This window comes from Neofelis nebulosa, chromosome 4, assembly GCF_028018385.1.
Source record: "Neofelis nebulosa isolate mNeoNeb1 chromosome 4, mNeoNeb1.pri, whole genome shotgun sequence".
Classification (NCBI taxonomy): Eukaryota; Metazoa; Chordata; class Mammalia; order Carnivora; family Felidae; genus Neofelis; species Neofelis nebulosa.
This window is the reverse complement of record NC_080785.1, coordinates 123,499,159-123,515,318: the sequence shown is the minus strand read 5'-3', so window position 1 is coordinate 123,515,318 and position 16,160 is coordinate 123,499,159. Positions and strand designations below refer to the sequence as shown.

Here is a 16,160-nt window from a genome sequence, read left to right as displayed (position 1 = left end):
CCTCCATCTACTTATTCCCTTTTAGAATAAATATCCACTTTCAGAACCTTGCTTTGGGATTCAGAACCAGAGAATAATCTGGAACTGCTACAGGAGAGCTTATGGGTTGTCAGGCATTGAAATAAAACCACAAAAATGAAAGGCCGCACTTCTGCATCTATAGCTTAATGAAATATGTAACCAAACTGCAATTTTTTGAAAGGGAAAAAGTGGCCTTACTCTAGATGCTATGTGCTATCTCAAAAACCCCGAGCAGTGGTACTCTGCATATTAAAGCCCAGACACAATACAGGCTACTGGTTAAGAACACAGGCCCTGCCATCTCACTAGCCAGGCCTGAATCCCAGCCCCAACACTAGCTGTGTAACTCAGGGCAAACCACTTTCTAATCCTCAGTTTCCTGAAACATAACTGGCCTCATGGGGTTGCTATGAGAACTAGATTAGATGAAATATACATAAGGTGTTGAACATGGTATTGGGCACATAATAAAAAGTGGATAATCGATATTAGAAAAGAACAACTTCGGGGCACCTGGGTGGCTCAGTCAGTTAAGCGTCCAAATTCAGCTCAGGTCATGATCTCGTGGTTCATGGGCTCAAGCCCTGCATTGGGCTTTGTGTTGACAGCTCTGAGCCTGGAACCTCCTTCAGATTCTGTGTCTCCCCCGCTCTCTGCCCTTCCCCCACTCATGCTCTGTCTCTCTATCTCTCAAAAATAAATAAACATTTAAAATTTTTTTTAGAAAACACCAAGTTCTTCCTCCCCATCCCAACCCTATTACCTCTGTCAAATAGCCAGTTGAGTTCACAAACTTCTCAAATTCAGCATTACTGACTTCATAGGCATCCATGTAAAAGGCATCAATAGCAACTCTCCTCGCAGGTGCTTCCCCATCTTGCTTTATCTGAGGATCATCTGTGCCCATTGTAAACACTCCGGCGGGGATGAGGACCATCTGCAGTGAAAGGGGAGACGACGAGTTGTGCCATCAGAGCCAAAGTGGACCTGTGTCAAGCACAGAGCACCTAGCACACAATAAGCACCCAAGGTATTACATGCCCACCACATAAATCACTGCACAGTGATATCACTCATGCTCCTGTGCAAGTCTCAAAAACACGTGAAAATTCTTTCGCAAGGTAGTTTCCTTAATCAAAACTCTACATGATATATACCATGGAAATAGGTCTGGAGCAATAAATAGTCACCAAGCTGCTAATGGCTGGAGTGGAAAGGCAGGGAAAATATTCCACTTTTTTATACATTTCAGTATGATTTTCCTTTAATATGCTCTCATTTCTTTGAATTTTTTCAAATTTTATTTTTAAAAATAAAATCAAATGCAAAAATGCCATATATCATATTCTTAAAAACCACTGAGTGAATGTGGGTCTCCAATGAAATAGAAAAGACTTAACTCACTGAAATGGAATAACTAAAAAGTTTAATAAGGGACCATGTCTTGCCCTTATTATGTCCTTGTCCTTAATTGATTCCTTATTAAAACTCTAATTGCAATTACTTTGCTCCTATCTACAGTCTCAAATAAAATCTAATCTCCAAGAGAGCAGTGGACTGCCTTGTTCACAACTGTATGTCTAGCCCTAAAGAGAGCACCTAAGGACTGCACTGAATATATTCACCTAAGAAATGCAAGCCTATGCTCAACATCATGAATCATTAGAAAAATATAAGTAAAAACTAAAAAGAGACTCTACTTCATGCCCACTAGCATGACTACAACCAAAGAGATTGACAATAACAAGTATTGACAAGGATGTGGAAGTTGGAACCTTCACATATTGCTGGAAGGAATGTGAAGTGATGCAGCTGCCTTAGAAAGCAGTCTCTTGGTTCTTTAAAAATCTAAAAACAGAGTTACCATATGACCCTGCAATTTCACTCCTACAAAGATATCCAAGATAAATGAAAACAAATGTCCACGAAGAAACCTCCTACACAAATGTTCAGAGTAGCATTATTCACAACAGCCAAAAAACCAGAAACTCAAATGTCCATCAAATGACAGATACACAAAATGTGGTACATCTATAAAATAAAATATTACTCAGCCATAAAAAGAAATGAAGTGCCAATACATATTACAATATGGATGAACCTTGAAAACATTATTCTAAGTGAAAGAATCTACTCACAAAAGGCCACATCTTGTATGATTCCATTCCTATGAAATGCCCGGAACAGACAAATCCAAAGAGACATAGTGTAGACCAGCAGTTGCCAGAGGTAGGAGGAAAAAAAAATGGGGAATGACTGCGAATGGATACAGCGTTTCTTTTTGGGGGTGATGCAATGTTCTGGAATTACTGATGCTGGTTGTGAAACCTTGTGAATGAGCTATGAAACACTGAACTGTTCAACTCATAAAGGTGAATTTCATGGTATGTCATTCTATCTCATTTTTTTTAAGTTTATGTATTTATTTTGAGAGAGAGAAAGACAGCATGCACACACATGCAAGCAGGAGAAGGGCAGAGAGAGGGGGAGGGAGAGAATCCCAAGCAGGATCCACACAGTACAGAGCCTTGATTTGGGGCTCAATCTCATGAACTGTGAGATTGTAACCTGAGCTAAAATCAAGAGCCAGACAGGTAACCAAGTGAGCCACCCACGCATTCCTATCTCAATGTTTAAAAAAAAAAATACACACACAACCATACCATCTGTCAGAAATATACTCTACAGCCACAGTATCTTACTTTCCAATCAGCTGAATGACAAATCAATTCATTGACCTCCCAGCAGCTTAAGAATTGTGAGGTATCTAATCTATAAAATAAGCGTTCTCAGGGTGCCTGGATGGCCCAGTCAGTTAAGTGTCTGACTCGTGATTTCAGCTCAGGTCATGATCTCACAGTTTCATGGATTCGAGCCCCACAATGGGCTCTGCAATGACAGTATGAATGGAGCCTGCTTGGGATTCTCTCTCTCTCCCTCTGTCTCTGCCCTTCCCCCACTCACACTATCTCTGTCTCTCTCAAAAATAAGTAAACTTTAAAATAAAATAAAAATAAAATAAAATAAAGTTCAAATTGAGGAAGGAAAAAGAGGAAGTCAAAGAAAGATAACTAGGAATAAAAAGAAAGAATGTGGGTTAGCAGTAACAGCAGAAGATCTGGAAAAACAAGATCAGAAGAAATGGAAAGTAGTAATCAACAATCATTGATTCCTACTATTTCCATTGATTATCTTTGCTAGTGGTTGTCTTTAATTCTGTGCATATATTTCCCAATGAAAATGAAGCTCTTTTCATCTATGATATATGGGTAATAAATGCTTATTAGTTGTCCAATGTATTATTATTCCTCTAAGGAATCATGCTTGGGGCACATGGATGGCTCAGTTGGTCAAGTGTCTGACTCTTGATTTCAGCTCAGGTCACGATCTCATGGTTGGTGAGACCACATGCGTGCACACACATGTACACTCCCTCTCTCTCAAAATAAATAAGTAAACTTTAAAAAAAATCATGCCTGATTATTCCTGTCCCCTAATCCCAGCATTACAGAGGTCACCCTATCTTACTGGATCTCCTAAATGTATTTCCCTCTGATTTGTCCCCTCTTTTCTATTCCCAGACAACTGCAGGAGCCTCACAACCAGTCACCCTGTCTCCAGTCTCATCCTTTCACATCCCTCCTTGCTCCACGCTAAGCTGTTTATATTCTGTTCAGTCATTCATTCAGCAAATATTTAAGGACCTACTGAACTTTCTGAAATGCCAATCTTTGGTATCCAATACAATTTATTACAGCTCTGTTTTTAACAGAAGATTGGAAATAACCTAAATGTCCATCAGAAGTAGACAGGTTAAGTAAATTGTGGACCATCCACAAAACAGAAAGTTAAACATCCACAAGTAAAGGAAATACATAATAAATATATTTACCAATATATAGTAAACATAGTGGACTAATCACTTATAAAGCTAGCATGAAGATTAAAAGACACAGAAAGTGAAAACAACTCATCACAATAACTAGTTAAGGGATACGTAAAATGAAAAGATACAAAATGAGATATCAAAAACATGAAATATGGCAGCAGGGAGTAAAAATGTGACACTTTAGAATGCAATAAAACAAGTTATCAACTTAAAAATAGGCTACATAAAAATCTCATGGTTGTTATATGAAAACCTCATGGTAATCACAAAGTGAAAACCTATAGTAAATACACAAAAGATAAAGGAAAAGGAATATAAGCATACCCCTAAAGTAACCAATCAAACCACAAAGAAGGAGAGCAAGAGAAGAAAAGAGGAACAGAGAGGAATAAGAACAAAAGCCAGAAAACAATGAACAAAATGGCAATAAGTACATACCTATCAATAATTACTGTAAATGTAAATGGACTAAACTATCCAATCAAAAGACAAAGAGTGACTGAATAAATTAAAAAACAAGAACCATCTATATGCAGTCTACAAGACACTTACTTTAGAGGTAACCACACACAGACTGAAAGTGAATGGAAAGAAAAAGATATTCCATGAAAATGGAAACCAACAGGAAGCTGGAGTAGCTATACTTACATCAGACAAAATCAACTTTAAAACAGAGACTACAATAAAACACAAGGAGCATTACATAATGATAGAGGCCACTCCAACATGGGGATATAACACTTGTAAAAATGTATGCAACCAACATATGTAAATATATAAACATGTAAATAGATAAACCAAATATTAATAGACCTAAAGGGAGAAATAGACAGCACCACAATAATATATCCCACTTATATCAATGGATAGGACACCCAGATAGAAAATCAATGAAGAAACCACAACCTTAAACAACACATTAGGTCAAATAGACTTAACAGACATATACAGAACATCCCATCCAAAAGCAAAAAATATACATTCTTCTCAAGTGCACATGGAACACTCTCCAGGACAGATCCCATGATAGGCCACAAAACAAGTCTTAATAAATTTAAGAGGTCTGAAATCATGTCAAGCAACTTTCCAAGCACAATGATATGAAACTAGAAATCAATTCCATAAAGAAAACCACAAAATTCACAGTTACGTTAAGATTAAACAACAGGCTACTTATCAATCAAGGGGTCAAAAAAGAAATCAAAACATAAATTTAAAAAATATGAGACAAATAAAAATGGAAATATACTAAAATTTATGGGATGCAGCAAAAGAAATTCTGAGAAATTCAAAGCAATAAATGAAGAAACCAGTTCTTTAAAAAGATAAAAATGATAAATCCTTAGCTAGACTCACCAAGAAAAAAAGAGTGGACTCAAATAAATAAAATCAAAAATGAAAGAGAAGATATTATAAATGATACCACAGAAACACAAAGGATCATAAGAAACCACCATGAACAATTATATGCCAAAAAATTGAACAACCTAAAAAACTGGAAAAAATTTCCAGAAACATACAACCTACCAGAATGAATCATGGAGAAACAGAAAATCTGAACAGACCGATTACTACTAAGGAAATTGAATCAGTAATCAAAAACCTCCCCCAAAAAACAAAAGTCTAGAACCAGACAGCTTCACTGGGGAATTCTACCAAACATTCCAAGAAGAATTATTACCAATCCTCCTCAAACATTTCCAAAAAACTGAAGAGAGAGAACTTCTGAACTCATTTTATGAGGTTAGTATTATCCCAACACCAAAACCAGACAGGATGCTGCAAGAATGCGAAATTATAGGCGCATATCTGTGATGAACATAGATGCAAAAATTCTCAACAAAGTATTAGCAAACTGAATTCAACAATACATTAAAAAGATCACACGCCATGATCATGGGGGATTTATTCCTGGGAAGCAAGTCTGATTCAACATCCACAAATCAGCCAATGTGATACACCACATTAACATAACATCTGAGAAAAAATCATATGATCATATCAACAGATGCAAAAAAGCATTTGACAAATTTCAACATCCACTTAATTTTTTTTAAGGTTTATTTATTTTGAGAAGGCAGGGGCAGGGGCAGAGAGATGGAATCCTAGCAAGCCACATGCTGTCAGTGCAAAGCCTGACACAGGGCTCTATCTCATGAAACATGAGATCATGGCCTAAGCTAAAATCAAGAGTCAGACACTTAACGGTCTGAGCCACCCAGGCACCCCCAAAATTCAACATCTACTTATGATAAAAATTCTCAACAAAGTGGGTACAGACAGAAAGTACCTAAACATAATAAAGGGTATGTGACAAGACCACAGCTAACATTATACTCAATGGTAAAAAGCTAAAAGCTTTTCCTTTAAGATCAGGAACAAGACAAGGATGCCCACTCTTGCCACTTTCATTCAATTTAATATTGGTAGTTCTAGCCAGAGTAATTAGAGAAGAAAAAGAAACAAAAGACATTCAAATGAGAAAGGAAGAAGTAAAACTATCACCATGTACAGATAACATTATATAGAAAACCCCGAAGACTCCACCAAAAAACTGTAAACTAATAATCAAATTCCAGTAATGTTGCAGGATACAAAATCAATAGCAAAAAATCCTGTTACATATCCATACAGTAATAACCAAATATCAGAAAGATAAAACAATCCCATTTACAACTGCATCGAAAATAATAAAATATCCAGGAATAAATTTAACCAAGGGGCTGAAAGACTTGTATACTGAAAACAACACATTAAGAAATTGAAAACAACCATGGAAAAGATATTCCATGCTCATGCATTTAAAGAATGAATATTGAATTAATTAATAAATTAATAAAGAATTAATAAAGAATTAATTGCATTCTTACGATTCAATGCAATTCCTATCAAATTCCAATAGCATTTTTCACAGAAATAGAAAAAACAAACCTAAAATTTGCATGAAACCACAAAAGACTCTGAATAGCCAAAGCAACCTTGAGAAAGAACAAAGGTGGAGGCATTGCACTCCCTGATTTAAAACAGTATTACAAAGCTACAGTAATTAAAACAGTATGGTATTGGCATAAAAACAAACAATGAAACATAACAGAGAGCCCAGAAATAAACCCATGTAAACATGGTCAATAAGTTTACAACAAAGAGGCCAAGAATATCAAATGGAGAGAAGAGTCTCTTCAATAAATAGTGTTAGGAAAACTGGATAGCCACATTCAGAAGAATGAAACTAAACCACTATCTTACACCATACACAAAATTAACTCAAAATGGATGAAAGACTTGAACATAAGACCTGAAACCATAAAATTCTGGAAGAAAACCTAAGCAGTAAGCTCCTTGTTACAGGTGTTCGTGATGATTTTTTGAATCTGACACTAAAAGTATAACAAAAGCAAAAATGAATAAGTGGGTCTATATCAAATTAAAAAGCATCTGTACAGCAAAGGAGGCCATCAATAAAATAAAAAGGCAACCTAATGAATGATAGAAATTTTTTGCAAATCATGTATCTAACAAGAAGCTAATATTCATAATATATAAAGATCTCATATAATTCAACAGCAAAAAAAAAAAATCTGATTAATAAATGGCCTAAATAGACATTTTTCCAAAGAAAACATATAGATGGTGAACAAGTACGTGAAAAGATGCTCACCATCATTATCACAGAAATGTAAATCAAAACTACAATGAGATTGCACTTCATACCTGTTAGAATGGCTATTATCAATACACCTCACATTTGTTACAATGGCTCTTATCAACAGTATAAGAAATAAGTGCTGGCAAAAAATGTGGTTAAAAGAAACTCATGTGTACTGTTGGCGGGGATGTAAATTGGTACAACCACTATGGAATACAGTATAGAGGCTCCTCAAAAAGCTAAAAAGTATTATTTAAACAATGACCACATAGAGGCGCCCCTGTAGCCCAGTCAGTTGAGCATCCAACTTCGGTTCAGGTCATGATATTGCGTTTCACAAGTTCGAGCCCCACACTGGGCTCTGTGCTGACAGTTTGGAGCCTACAGCCTGCTTCAGATTCGGTCTCCTGCTCTCTCCGCCCTCCCCCATTCATGCGGTCTCTCTGTCTCTCAGAAATAAACAAACATTAAAATATATTTAAAAAATAAAAAAATAACGAACCACATAATCAGTAATTTCACTTCTGGGTATTTACCCAAAGATAACTAAAACAGAAATTCAAAAAGATGTATGCACCCCAATGTTCAAGGTAGCACTATTTTTTTTTTAATTTTTTTTTAACGTTTTATTTATTTTTGAGACAGAGAGAGACAGAGCATGAACGGGGGAGGGGCAGAGAGAGAGGGAGACACAGAATCAGAAGCAGGCTCCAGGCTCTGAGCCATCAGCCCAGAGCCTGACGCGGGGCTCGAACTCACGGACCACGAGATCGTGACCTGAGCCGAAGTCGGACGCCCAACCGACTGAGCCACCCAGGCGCCCCGGTAGCACTATTTATAATAGCCAAGATATGGAAACAACTTAAGTGTCCATCAGTGGATGAATGGATAAAGGAGCTGTGGAATGTATGTAAGTATATAAATATGTGCACATATATAAAAATATACCGCCTTGTGTATATCATATACATGGTATATATAATGTATATATACATGGTATATATAATGTATATATACATATATTTCTCAATCGTTCAGTCATAAAAAAGAATAAAATCTTGTCATTTGCAACATGGATGGACCTTGAGGGCATTACGCTAAGTAAAGTAAGTCAGACAGAGAAAGACAAATAACATATGACCTCTCTTCTATGTGGAATCTAAAGAAACAAACAAATAAAAAACAAGCTTACAGATACAGAGAACAGATTGGTGGTTGCCACAGGCAGGGGGTGGGGGGCAGGAAAGGAGGTAAAAGAAAATTGGTCAGTTACACCTCAATAAAAATAAATTTTTTTAAAAAAGATGGGTCAGGAGGGACTGGATGGCTCAGTTGGTTGAACACCCAACTCTTGATTTCAGCTCAGGTCATAATCTCATGGTTCATGGGTTCGAGCCCTGCATCAGGCTCCACGCTGATGGTGCAGAGCCTGCTTGGGATTCTGTCTCCCTCTCTCTCTGCCCCTCTCCTGTTCCCCTCTCTCAAAATAAATAAATAAACATTTTTAATTTTTTTTTAATTAAAAAGATTGGTCAGTTCCAGAAAGGCATAGCTTTTTACTTCTCTAAAAAAATACTATGTACTTTTTGTCAGTTCTATAAGGAATCAGGTGGAAACCCAACTTGTAACTGATACAAGATTTCAAATTTATTCTGGGGCTTCTTTAGTGCCCCATACACATCATTGCTTAGAAAATTCAGGGCACTGTAGCAACGTGGATGGAACTGGAGAGTGTGATGCTAAGTGAAATAAGCCATACAGAGAAAGACAGATACCATATGGTTTCACTCTTATGTGGATCCTGAGAAACTTAACAGAAACCCATGGGGGAGGGGAAGGAAAAAAAAAAGAGTTTACAGTGGAAGAGAGCCAAAGCATAAGAGACTCTTAAAAACTGAGAACAAACTGAGGGTTGATGGGGGGGTGGGAGGGAGGAGAGGGTGGGTGATGGGTATTAAGGAGGGCACCTTTTGGGATGAGCACTGGGTGTTGTATGGAAACCAGTTTGACAATAAACTTCATATATTGAAATAAAATAAAATAAAATAAAAACTTTAAAAAAAAAGAAAATTCAGGGCAAATGGCTGTTTTTGTTATTGTTTTTGTTTTAGGAGAATGGACACCTTTACTGCACCACCTAAAACCTAAAATCTTTTTTAGTTGTAACAAATATTTTAAAAAGCATTACATATATTGCTTAATAAATTGTAAGGCAAACATCTTTATAACCCACCCTCCATGAAAGAAAGTACTTTGCCAATTACTGCAGAAGCCATTATTATGCCCATGGTGAACATAAATCCTCTGTCTCATCAGAGAGGAAAACCACTGCTCAGACTTTTCACTTTTATTTAAGATACAATTGATACAGGACATTATATTAGCTCCAGGTGTACAACATGATTCAATAATCCTATATAGTATGAAATGATCACATAATAAGTCTAGTTAACATCCATCACAACAGTTAAATAATTTGGTTTTTTATGGTAAAAACTTTTAAGATCTCTTACCAACTTTCAAATATATAATACTGCATTAACTATAGTCACCATACTGCACTATCCTTTTATATGCACTGTTACCTTATTTTATTTGCAGTTTAATTATTTAACTATGCATCCTATACATTATAGCTTTACATTGTTTGTTTTTTTTTAATATGGTATTTAGGTATCTAAATCTGTAAGTTCTCCCTTACCTTTTTCCTCTTGCAATTTATTTGCTGAAGAAACTGGGTCATTTGTCAAATAGAGATTCCCAGAGTCAAGATTTTGTTGACTATACACCCTTTCTTAATAACAACCCTTGAGAAAGTCGGGATAGAAGGAACATACTTAAAGATCATAAAAGCCATTTATGAAAAGCCCACAGCTAACATCATCCTCAATGGGGAAAAACTGAGAGCTTTTTCCCTGAGATCAGGAACACGACAGGGATGCCCACTCTCACCGCTGTTGTTTAATATAGTGTTGGAAGTTCTAGCATCAGCAATCAGACAACAAAAGGAAATCAAAGGCATCAAAATTGGCAAAGATGAAGTCAAGCTTTCGCTTTTTGCAGATGACATGATATTATACATGGAAAATCCGATAGACTCCACCAAAAGTCTGCTAGAACTGATACATGAATTCAGCAAAGTTGCAGAATACAAAATCAATGTACAGAAATCAGTTACATTCTTATACACTAACAATGAAGCAACAGAGAGACAAAGAAACTGATCTCATTCACAATTGCACCAAGAAGCATAAAATACCTAGGAATAAATCTAACCAAAGATGTAAAAGATCTGTATGCTGAAAACTATAGAAAGACTATGAAAGTAATTGAAGAAGATTTAAAGAAATGGAAAGACATTCCCTGCTCATGGATTGGAAGAATAAATATTGTCAAAATGTCAATACTACCCAAAGCTATCTACACATTCAGTGCAATCCCAATCAAAATTGCACCAGCATTCTTCTCGAAACTAGAACAAGCAATCCTAAAATTCATATGGAACCACAAAAGGCCCCGAATAGTCAAAGTAATTTTGAAGAAGAAGACCAAAGCAGGAGGCATCACAATCCCAGACTTTAGCCTCTACTACAAAGCTGTAATCATGAAGACAGCATGGTATTGGCACAAAAACAGACACATAGACCAATGGAATAGAATAGACACCCCAGAACTAGACCCACAAACGTATGGCCAACTCATCTTTGACAAAGCAGGAAAGAACATCCAATGGGAAAAAGACAGTCTCTTTAACAAATGGTGCTGGGAGAACTGGACAGCAACATGCAGAAGGTTGAAACTAGACCACTTTCTCACACCATTCACAAAAATAAACTCAAAATGGATAAAGGACCTGAATGTGAGACAGGAAACCATCAAAACCCTAGAAGAGAAAGCAGGAAAAGACCTCTCTGACCTCAGCCATAGCAATCTCTTACTCGACACATCCCCAAAGGCAAGGGAATTAAAAGCAAAAGTGAATTACTGGGACCTTATGAAGATAAAAAGCTTCTGCACAGCAAAGGAAACAACCAACAAAACTAAAAGGCAACCAACGGAATGGGAAAAGATATTTGCAAATGACATATCAGACAAAGGGTTAGTATCCAAAATCTATAAAGAGCTCACCAAACTCCACACCCGAAAAACAAATAACCCAGTGAAGAAATGGGCAGAAAACATGAATAGACACTTCTCTAAAGAAGACATCCGGATGGCCAACAGGCACATGAAAAGATGTTCAACGTCGCTCCTTATCAGGGAAATACAAATCAAAACCACACTCAGGTATCACCTCACTCCAGTCAGAGTGGCCAAAATGAACAAATCAGGAGACTATAGATGCTGGAGAGGATGTGGAGAAACGGGAACCCTCTTGCACTGTTGGTGGGAATGCAAATTGGTGCAGCCGCTCTGGAAAGCAGTGTGAAGGTTCCTCAGAAAATTAAAAATAGACCTACCCCTATGACCCAGCAATAGCACTGCTAGGAATTTACCCAAGGGATACAGGAGTACTGATGCATCGGGGCACTTGCACCCCAATGTTTAGAGCAGCACTCTCAACAATAGCCAAATTATGGAAAGAGCCTAAATGTCCATCAACTGATGAATGGATAAAGAAATTGTGGTTTATATACACAATGGAATACTACGTGGCAATGAGAAAGAATGAAATATGGCCTTTTGTAGCAACGTGGATGGAACTGGAGAGTGTGATGTTAAGTGAAATAAGCCATACAGAGAAAGACAGATACCATATGTTTTCACTCTTATGTGGATCCTGAGAAACTTAACAGAAACCCATGGGGGAGGGGAAGGAAAAAAAAAAAAAGAGGTTAGAGTGGGAGAGAGCCAAAGCATAAGAGACTGTTAAAAACGGAGAACAAACTGAGGGTTGATGGGGGGTGGGAGGGAGAGGAGGATGGGGGATGGGTATTGAGGAGGGCACCTTTTGGGATGAGCACTGGGTGTTGTATGGAAACCAATTTGACAATAAATTTCATATATTGGAAAAAAAATAAAAAAATAAAAATTCTCAAAAAAAAAAAAAAAGATTTTGTTGACTATAAACTTATAGTGTAGTTTACCGTTATCCCCTGTCCTCTGCACCTCCTGAAAATTGATAGCTGAATCTGGAGGCTTTATCAGATTCAGGTTTGATTTGGGGGTAGTTAAAACTTCCCTAGAGGTGGTGATGTCTTCTTCATTAAGAAGCACATAGTGTAGGGGTGCATGGGTGGTTCAGTCAGTTAAGCAACTCTTGGTTTTGGCTCAGGTGATGATCTCAAGGTTCATGTCAATTTAATCATATACCACTTTCCTACTTAATTTGTTTAGGTGTGCCCCTCACCTTTTCAGGGTAAAATAAAGTATCTAAGCCTTGAAGCCTAATCTCTCACCATCTCCCTCACCCTGTATTCTACCTACACTGTCTGTAAACAGTCAATATTCAAGATCACTTCCTCTAGGCCTATTGCCTACAATTCCCTTCTCTGTCTGAGTCGGATGTCCCTCATTTGGGTTCCTCAAATAAACACCTCTATGTATCCTAAAAAGTGGCACACACAGTAACTTAATGATGGGTTTTCACCTCCCCTAGATCCTAGGCTCTTTAGGAATCACAAAGTTTTCACTTCTATATCCCCAGGGCCTAGCATGGCACATAGTTCAGGGTAGACACTTAAAAAAAAAAAATATTTATGGACTGAATGAGTGAAATCATAAATATGATGAGTAATTTGCTATTTGAATTATCCCTAATTGTAAAAATTCTTTTTCTTTCATAACACAGTCCCAGACTTGGATAGCATGGTTGCATGATATGAAACCTGTGTAAAAGACACTGCTTCACAAACATTCTATATTTTCTTAGTAGAGGTTTCGGCCTCATCTTTACCTTTGAACCTCAGATCCAAATGCATTGTCTTCTGGAATCTCAGGCCAAAGGAAATTCTCAAAAGCAACCACAAGGTAATTTTATGGGAAGAAGAAACCACAGCCCAAAGCCAGATCACCAGCTCGGTCTTCCCTTTTAAGGAAGAAGCCAGTCCACACCCTCGGGTAGTACACAAAGCAACACAGCTCTCCACCAGAAAATGCTCCAACCTACACAGGGAGGAGTTTTCCAGTGTGAAGAAAATAGAACATTTGGAGACAGACCAAATGAACAGGGTCAATATTATTTTGGGGTTCCTAGGAAGTATTCTTGCAGTATTTCAGTGACTGGGTATAATGTAAAGCTGTTGTAGTATAGAGGAGTAATAGGCACAGGTTGAATTGTGTGACATAAAAGCTTTGCCTCCCCTCCCCCCAAAAGAAAGACTGTGCTCAAGACTGAACTGGGTTCATGCATTATTCTCATAATCCTCCAAATGTCTGAGACACAAGATTCCTCAGGCCTTGGAAGAGACGGCAGAATGTTAAGCAGTTCTGCAGAGAAGCAGAAAAATAGAAGATTTCAGACAAAAGCTTCAAGTGTAGTTTTAAAATGATTAAAATGGTCTAAAAAGAGGTTTAATAAAGGACAAAAGGTAAAAATGAAAAAGCTCTCCAGCAGCAGACAGGTAGGTCCTATCCTGAGAACAGGTGTTCAGACCCACAGGAAGCTGTGCGCCTTGTTCCTAATGAAGTTTTACAATCACCTCATTTTCTCATCCTCTTCTCCCTCAAGGTGAGTGCCAACAATGCTAATACAATCACAACTTCCACTGTGGACTCCTGGCCTAGTTTTTCTTTTTCTTCTTCTTTCATTAACCATCAGAGATAGCCAACCCTGAATAAGCCAAGTTTCCGTTCTGGAGGCATTCTGGAAGTAATAGATAACAGTAGCCTGCATTGCTCTGAGTAGATCAGAATTTCCAATTTCCATGAATGAGATAAAGTTTCCTGTCCTACAAATGTGAAATGTGGTGCTGGTAAAATCCAGAGCACCAGGTGTTTCAATCTGTAGGACCGTAAGCCAGATGAAAGAACCATTCTAATAAAGTCTTCCTTTTGAAGTTCCAGATTCAAACAATCCATTCCTCCTTGAAAGTATGTTAAAGCCCTTTTGCCACACCACAGTTTGTGTCAATGCCACTCAAGCCAAAAGCACAGAAGTCAAGGTGATTCTTTTACCAGTAGAACCATATTTGGGCTATATACTCCAGCCAGGTGCAGTGGGCATCTATTACTTTTGCCCACCTGGCATTCATTGCTTCCTGTTCTTGTCAGAGCAACTGACATCCCTTTGAAAACCATGTATTCAACTCTCTAAGTATAGAGAGTCATGAGCTCTACCCCACCTACTGTGGCTCAGGTTGGCCAACTGTGACTTTGAGAAAAGGGGTACTCTCTCTTCCATCAGTAAAAAGAGATAGACAGAAAGAGAGAGACTGCCTGAAAATGGAGCAAACACATAAGAAAGAAGAGCCAGGAGACAGTCAAAAAGGAAGATCTGAAGATACTGCCTCAGGCCCTGGAACCAGTTGTGTCTAGGGCCTTATCTGCTCTTGAACTTTCCAACTATGAGAGCCCATAATGGCCCTCCTCCCACTTCTTTTCCAGCTGAGGTCAGCTTTGCCTTTTCTTTCCCTTGCTGTGAGATTTTTATCTTACATACAAAAATGAAATAAGCTTATATGAACACTTTTGGGTAGGCCTCCCTTTTCCTTCTTTCCTCTCCTCAAATCTAATAAGCTAAAGGCTCAGAAGAAAGTGAGGTGAAAAAGAGAAGCATGATCTCTGGATCTGCCTTAGCTGTCTATACAAGGCTTATCTATCTATACCATTCTCTTAGTCTACCGCCTACACAGACAGACAATAATTATAGACGGAATAACATTAAAGTTCCTTCAAGCCCTGGGATTTATGAGTTTATTAAGCCTCAGTGGCCTCATCTGTAAAGTGGGCAATAATATCTCTTACTGGATTCTTGGGAGGATGAGACACAGCAAAAGATCATTTTACAAAGTTTTCTTCAAAGTATGGGACACCCTTTATTCCCACAGCAGTTTTTTCAGTATTGTATCCACCAAAAAAAGGTAACAGATCATTCAAGCAATTATTACAGAACGTCTAAAATGTGTAAAGCACTCTGGCAATAGAGATACAGAGATTTAAAAAGGTCTAAAAATACTTCCCATGTAGAATATCAGACAACTACACAGAAAATACCAAAGAAAATATACAAGTTGCCTTTAATACTACTTTCTGGAGGAAAGGTTTCATGGAAGAGATGGCATTCAATCATGCTTCGACACATGGGAAAGCATTACCCAATCAGAAACATTCTCAGGAAATCAGAGCCATGACATACAATTTAATCATCCCATGATTCCAAATGCCTTTCAAGCAACAGTTTTAAAAGATACGTGGAGATCAAAACATCTTGCTACCTTGTACAAAATAACCCCAGTAGAAATCGTTAGGACAATTTTCTCATTGAGAATTATATATATTTTTAACCAGAAGGAACTTGAGTAAAATTTTAAAATATCTAAGTTGTTTCCCGTACAATTTTTACTGCAGGAACTTTCCAATGAAACTATAAATTCCTTGAGGGTAAAGCCAGTGCTATTTATTATTTTGTGTCCCTCATCTTGCCAAGTGCTCATTAAATGAATT

The 16,160-nt window shown here is 37.5% G+C and overlaps 1 protein-coding gene across 2 annotated transcripts in view; it reads right to left on the bottom strand.

Moving 5' to 3' along the window:
* Positions 1–16,160, bottom strand: part of SUMF1 (sulfatase modifying factor 1) — a 103,686-nt gene that overhangs the window by 82,356 nt on the left and 5,170 nt on the right. For both annotated transcript variants that reach the window (XM_058726161.1, XM_058726162.1), the window contains exon 2: positions 785–958. In XM_058726161.1, the coding sequence (XP_058582144.1) occupies positions 785–958 (174 nt within the window). The remainder of the gene's footprint in view (positions 1–784; positions 959–16,160) is intronic.